General features: G+C 40.5%; 1 protein-coding gene across 1 annotated transcript in view; it reads right to left on the bottom strand.

Annotated features, from left to right (window-relative positions):
* The window catches only part of LOC137659992 (uncharacterized), a 64,193-nt gene that overhangs the window by 517 nt on the left and 56,176 nt on the right, over positions 1–7,500 (bottom strand). Inside the window, exon 2 of the mRNA XM_068394728.1 lies at positions 1–287. This exon is cut by the window's left edge and continues 517 nt beyond it. Within this exon, the coding sequence (XP_068250829.1) occupies positions 1–287 (287 nt within the window). The remainder of the gene's footprint in view (positions 288–7,500) is intronic.

The raw sequence follows: 7,500 nt of genomic DNA, 5'->3' as shown, positions 1-7,500 counted from the left end.
TCCTCTGTTCCCACTTCCTTCTCTCCTCTGTTCCAGCTTTCTTCCTTCTCTTCTCTGTTCCCGCTTGCTTCTTCCTTCTCTCCTCTGTAGCCACTTCCTTCCTTCCTTCTTAACTCTGTTCCTTCTTCCTTCTTTCCTCTGTACCCACTTCCTTCCTTTTCTCTTCTGTTGCCACTTCCTTCTTCCCTCGATTCCCACTTCCTTCTCTGCTCTTTCTTCCTTCTCTCCTCTGTACCCACTTCCCTCTTCCTTTTCTCCTCTGTTTCCACTTCCTTCTTCCTTCTCTCCTATGTATCCATTTCCTTCCTTCCTTCTCTCCTCTGTTCCCACTTCCCTCTTCCTTCTCTCCTCTGTACCCACTTCTTTTCTTCCTTCTCTCATATGTTCCCACTTCCTCTCTTCCTGGTCTCCTCTGTTCCCACTTACTTCTTCCTTCTCTCCTCTGTACCCACTTCCTTCTCTGCTCTGTTCCCACTTCCTTCTCTGCTCTGTTCCAACTTTCCTCCTTCTCTCCTCTGTTCCCACTTCTTCTTTTTTTCCTTCTTTCCTCTGTACTCACTTCTTCTTTTTTTTCTCTCCTCTGTACCCACTTCCTTCTTCCTTCTCTCTTCTGTTCCCTCCGCGTCAATGACCTTAGATGTCAGGATGCCAGAAAACCTCAAATAAATCAATCAAACAGTCATCTGTTCCTACTTCCTTCTTTCCTCTGTTCCCGCTTTCTTCCTTCCTTCTCTCTTCTGTTCCCACTTCCTTCTCTCCTCTGTACCCAGTTCCTTCTCTCCTCTGTACCCCCTTCCTTCCTTCTCTCTTTTGTTCCCACTTCCTTCTTCCCTCTGTTCCCACTCCCCCTCTCTCCTCTGTTCCAACGTTCTTCCTTCTCTACTCTGTTTCCGCTTCCTTTTTCCGTCTCTCCTCTGTACCCACTTCCTTTCTTCGTTCTCTCCTCTGTACCCACTTCCTTCCTTCCTTCCTTCTCTCATATGTTCCCACTTCCTTCTTCCTTCTCTCTTCTGTTCCCTCTGCGTCAATGACCTCAGATGTCAGGATGCCAGAAAACCTCAAATAAATAAATTAAACAGTCATCTGTTCCCACTTCCTTCTTTCCTCTGTTCCCGCTTTCTTCCTTCCTTCTCTCTTCTGTTCCCACTTCCTTCTCTCCTCTGTACCCACTTCCTTCTCTCCTCTGTACTCACTTCCTTCCTTCTCTCTTTTGTTCCCACTTCCTTCTTCTCTCTGTTCCCACTCCCCTCTCTCCTCTGTTCCAACGTTCTTCCTTCTCTACTCTGTTCCCGCTTCCTTTTTCCTTCTCTCCTCTGTACCCACTTCCTTCCTTCGTTCTCTCCTCTGTTCCCACTTCCTCTCCCCCTTCTCTCCTCTATTCCCACTTCTTTCTTCTCTCTGTACCCACTTCCTTCCTTCTTTCTTCTATTCACACTTCCTTCTTCCCTCTGTTTCCACTTCCTTCTCTGCCCTGATCCCATTTTCTTCCCTATCTCCTCTGTTCCCACTACCTTCTCTCCTCTGTTCTAACATTCTTCCTTCTCTCTATACCACTGCCTTCCTTCTTTCTTCTATTCCCACTTCCTTCTTCCCTCTGTTTCCACTTCCTTCTCTGCCCTGTTCCCATTTTCTTCCCTATCTCCTCTGTTCCCACTACCTTCTCTCCTCTGTTCTAACATTCTTCCTTCTCTCCTCTGTTCCCTCTTACTTTTTTCCTTTTCTCTTCTGTTCCCACTTCCATCTCTCCTCTGTTCCAACTTCCTTCTTCCTTTTCCCTCCCACTTTCTTCCATCTTTCCTCTGTTCCCACTTCCTTCACTCCTCTGGTCCAATTCCATCTTCCTCCACTCCTCTGGTCCAATTCCTTCTTCCTTCACTCCTCTGCTCCAACTTCCTTTTCCTTTCTCGCCTCAGTTCCCACTCCCTTCTTCCTTTTTTCCTCTGGTCCCACTCCCCTCTCCTCCTTTTTTCCTCTGTTCCCACTTCCTTCTTCTTTCTCTCCTCTGTTCCCTCTTCCGTCCTTCCTTCACTCCTCTCTTCCCACTTCCGTCTTCCTTCACTCCTCAGTTCCCACTACCTTCTCTCCTCTGTTCTAACATTCTTCCTTCTCTCTATACCCACTGCCTTCCTTCTTTCTTCTATTCCCACTTCCTTCTTCCCTCTGTTTTCCACTTCCTTCTCTGCCCTGTTCCCATTTTCTTCCCTATCTCCTCTGTTCCCACTACCTTCTCTCCTCTGTTCTAACATTCTTCCTTCTCTCCTCTGTTCCCCTCTTACTTTTTTCCTTTTCTCTTCTGTTCCCACTTCCATCTCTCCTCTGTTCCCACTTCCTTCTTCCTTTTCTCCCCACTTTCTTCCATCTCTCCTCTGTTCCCACTTCCTTCACTCCTCTGGTCCAATTCCATCTTCCTTCACTCCTCTGGTCCAATTCCTTCTTCCTTCACTCCTCTGCTCCAACTTCCTTTTCCTTTCTCGCCTCAGTTTCCACTCCCCTTCTTCCTTTTTTCCCTCTGGTCCCACTCCCCTCTCCTCCTTTTTTCCTCTGTTCCCACTTCCTTCTTCTTTCTCTCCTCTGTTCCCTCTTTCCGTCTTCCTTCACTCCTCTCTTCCCACTTCCGTCTTCCTTCACTCCTCAGTTCCCCACTTCCCTTCTCTCCTCTGTCCCCACTTCCTTCTTCCCCTCTGTTTCCCACTTCCTTCTTCCCCCCTGTTCCCCACTTCCTTCTTCCTTCTCTCCTCAGTTCCCACTTTCTTTCTTTCTTCTTCCTCTGTTCCCACTTTTTTTCCTCCTTTTTCTGTTCAACCTTTTTTTAACTTAAACAACTGCGGGTTCTCACCCATTTGTACCCTAGGGCTTCCGGCCTCCCTGGCCTCAGGACTGTCAAAATCCCAAAATTTTTGAGAAAAATTCGTAAGAAAGAATTGGGATTGTGGGAATTGGTGTGCGAGGTGGGTGTGGGTGTGTGGGTTGGGGGTGGGCGTCAATCCATGTTTATATATCACCTCAAAGTAAGTAGAGTCGCGAACCGGGAAAATTACAGCTAACCGCTGTTGCTAGCATGATTTAATGGGGAATGTGATTTACGATTTAAATAGTCCCTTGATTTACGATTTAAAGTTCTCAATTATATGTGGGAACGTTAAACCATATCTTTCGGCCTGATCTCTCTTTTGTTGCCATAGGCTTACCGCGGTACAGAAAGGTATTTGGACCTGATTTGTATGAATTCACTATAAAAAAAAAAAAGTGCATTACCTTTATGCATATGTGTGTACCTGCTATCATTGCCACTATTACTATTGGGGGCAATGTTTACTGTTGATTATAAAAACAATAGTCTCCTTTTCCGATCTTTCTTTCTTCTTTTTCCAATTTGTTTTTCGTCCCTTAAAAGGACCATCGTTTTGACAGATGGATGCCAGACACCGCATAGAGGACTATTCACTGGCCTATTCTTTCAGCATTGTATTTTCATGCTTTGTTATTCTTGACAAAATAATGAGATGCCTTTAATGATGCTGGTCATTCTGTCCATCTGCTTTCATCAGGCTAAATCCAGCAGGTTTTCTCATGTGGAAATAAAAAAAAAAATCATCTTAATTTGCATCATAATTCAACTTCAAGAGCAAATTTAAAGTGGACTATATCTTGGTAGTCATAAATAACTGTGAGTTTCTGAATAGAAAATCGGCTTCCATTTATCATGATTCGTCTTAAAGATCATGTTAAGAGTATTGGCCCTGTTACCATGCGCCATCTTGCCCTCTGTTCTGAATTCATCGCTGCTGACAGCTCTAGACCTGGGAAGCCCCCCCCCCCCCTTAATATCAGCCGCCCGTAAGAGCCGTTTGCCCTCCTCTGGCCTCAGACAATCAGCCCTTAATGACGAGGAGGAAACCGAGAGATATCTTAACCCTGGGGTAGTCCGCGTAGGTGTCCGCGACCGAACCGGGTGGCTGCCGGGAAACCAGTTTTTGCAACGAACTCCAAAAGATTTAAATACCTCCATATCATATCTGACATCGCCGGGCTTTTAAAGATCCAGGAATAAGTGAAAAGAAACTCTCGCTCTGCTCATGACTTCTTATGACGCCTTTTGGGGGGAAGCCGTTTTGCAGGGCGGTGCTCTACTGCACCTACTACTGCTAACTCTGTGCGTGAAAGAAGAGCCCTTTGGGCAGGTGTCATGCCTGGTTTCCTTCGGCGTTTCTGGACGACAGGTGTTGTGATGATTACTCAACGACGGGTTCTCCGTGTGAACTATTACTCCTACGTGTTAGGAAGGATATTGCGAACAACTGTCTTTTCAAATGGGTCCATTCCGGTCGGCTTTGACTGCTTTTACGCCCCGAATGCGGAAAATTAGATACAAAAGTAGGCGCCCTTGCTTTGCGTTATAATCTGTAAGGGTATAGCCCCAATTTTGATATTTTTCCCGTACCATATGCCAGCAGATGCTGCCTACGCTCTCTTGCAAATCGTTGCCACAGGGTTATGAGTTTCATCGCAACATTCTTGTGATGGTGCTGCAGAATAAGTTGATATTTCTCCATCAAGATACTCTCTCTCTCTCTCTCTCCTCTCTCTCTCTCTCTCTCTCATATCTAAAAATTCATTTGATCCCGCTACGGAGGAAGATATTTTTTTCATCGAGTTCTCTCTCTCTCTCTCTCCTCTCTCTCTCTCTCTCTTACACCAAAGACCTATTTTCGTTGAAGGTGTTAACTACTGCACTGTTGGTGATCAGTGGCCCACTTTCCTCTTAAGGGTAATGATAGAAGAGACTCTTTAGCTATGGTAAGGAGCTCTTCTAGGAGAAGGACAATCCGAAATCAAACCATTGTTCTCAAGTCTTGAATAGTGCCATAGCCTCTGTACTATGGTCTTTTCCTGTCTTGTAATAGAGTTCTCTTGCTTGAGGGTACACTGAGGCACACTATTCTATCTTATTGCTTGACCTTTTTTAGTATTTGTGTAATGTAAATATAAATAATCTGTTTTAATGTAATTACTGTTCTTAAAATATTTTATTTTAATTGTTCAATACTTCTCCTCTTGTTTATTAATTTCTTTGTTTCCTTTCCTCACTGGGCTATTTTTCCCTGCTGGAGCCCTCTGGCTTACAGCATTTTGTTTTTTCCAGCTAAGGTTGTAGCTTGGCTAATAAAAATAATAATGATAATAATAATAATGATAATAATAATAATAATAATAATAATAATAATAATAATAATGATAATAATAAAAGATCCATCAAATCATTGCAACAGACTCGTAGGTTTTATCTCAACATTGATTTGATGCTGGTGTAGAATAAGATGATATTTCTTCATCGAGTTGGCTGATCAAAGTCTATTAAGAGAATAATTATAAGCTCTTTTATCGTGATAAAGTCTACCAGAGACTCCACCCCAACACAGATCCCTTGTTGATGAAGACTGTTTTTATTCTTTCAGAAGAACCAAAAAAGAGTAGGTTAGAATTTCTCCCCCCCCCTTTTTTTTCCCTTAATAACCTTAATTACCGAGGGCGTTGAGAGAGAGAGAGAGAGAGGAGAGAGAGAGGGGGGGGGGGGAGGGCGGGTCTTCTAAGATATAAACAAATGGTAGAAAAGAAATTTACTTTGCTTAGATACGAGTGGGGTTTTAATTCTTAATTGAGAGAGAGAGAGAGAGAGAGAGAGAGAGAGAGAGAGAGAGAAGGTCGGTGTAAACGGGTTATTAGTAATTAAAGTTTTTTTATATATATTACCCATCATTTATCAGATTTAAAAAACTTTTTTTCTCATCGTTTTGTTTCGCCTGAATTTTAACCCCCTTATTTATTATCTACCTTTTTATAAACTCTATATAAGTATAAAAACATACACACCCTAGCAAATACATGGATAGTTGGTCATTGTTCTAAGACAGTCTTGGTCTTTAGATATAATGGCATTAACGTCACGTGCTTTTGATGTGGGCCTGTTTACTTTTTTTCTTAACCACCGCAAAAAAAAAGCCGGAAGTCTTGGCCACATAGGCCCAATGAACGATTATGGTGAAGGTTATGGGATTAACAGCCTCTCCCCTCATACAGTGGTGCCACCTGGTATCTTAAGGTAAACTATAGGCGCCTATGGGGGGAAAGTGGCATAAAGTTAATATTTGTGTGTGTGTGTGTGTGTGTGTGTGGTAGAATAACAACTTATCATCATTCTTTCGTAGACCTCAACCTAAATAAACAAAGCAACTGGACCATATTCGGGGAATGAAAGTTTCAAAATATCGTCACTGTTCCTGTTATTAAAGATATTTACTTCCCCTTAAAAGGAAGAAAATTGTGTGTGTGTATATATATATATATTATATATATATATATATATATATATATATATACATATATATGCATATATATATACATATATATATATATGCATGTATATATATATATATATATATTATGTACAGTATATATATGTATATGTGTATATATATATATATATATATATTATATGTACAGTATATATATACAGTAATATATACACACACACACACATATATATATATATACAGTATATATATATATATATATGTATATATATATATATATATGTATATACAGTATATATATACATATATATATATGTATATATATATATATATATATACAGTATATATATATATATATATATATAGAAGGGAAAACGTGTAATCAGTGATTTCTTGAGATGACTAAAATTTCCAGTGAATACGTATAATCACTGTGACCGTTAGTGATTACATGTAATTACTAAAAATCCCAGTCATTTCATGTAATCACTAAAAATGCGGATCAGTGATTACATGAATTGACTAAACGATGTCAATTGAATTGATAAAGTTCTATGCTTAATATTTCATCGGTATAATATGTAAATTAGGAGGTTTAATGTCCAATCACCCATAATCTATTATAGGAGTCATCTTCAGTATGTGTGCGAACAATCACATACTCAAGATTGGTGGAAGATTCAATCCAAGTTTAACATCACAACCAAAACTGCACGGTGTATTTATTATTATTATTATTATTATTATTATTATTATTATTATTATTATTATTATTATTATTATTATTATTATTATTACTTGCTAAGCTACAACCCTAGTTGGAAAAGCAGGATGTTATAAGGCCAGGGGTTCCAACAGGGAAAATAGCTCAGTGATGAAAGGAAACAAAGAAAAATAAAATTTTTCAAGAAGAGCAACAACATTAAAATAAATATCTCGCATATAATCTATAAAAACTTTAACAAAAAAAAAGAGGGAAGAGAAATAAGATAAAATAGCGTGCCCGAGCGTACCCTCAAGCAAGTTCTAACCCCAAGATATTGGAAGACCATGGTACAGAGGCTATGGCACCCGATTAATACTAGCATGTAAGCTAGAGTTTTTTTTTATGGAACTGCATGGATTTAGAGTCGGTGCTTCCTATCCAGGCAACAAGTAAATCCTTAATGTCACCATATAGCCACGTTCT

This window comes from Palaemon carinicauda, chromosome 20, assembly GCF_036898095.1.
Source record: "Palaemon carinicauda isolate YSFRI2023 chromosome 20, ASM3689809v2, whole genome shotgun sequence".
In the NCBI taxonomy this organism is placed as follows: domain Eukaryota; kingdom Metazoa; phylum Arthropoda; class Malacostraca; order Decapoda; family Palaemonidae; genus Palaemon; species Palaemon carinicauda.
The sequence above is the reverse complement of the archived record's forward strand: the minus strand, read 5'-3'. Positions and strand labels throughout refer to the sequence as shown.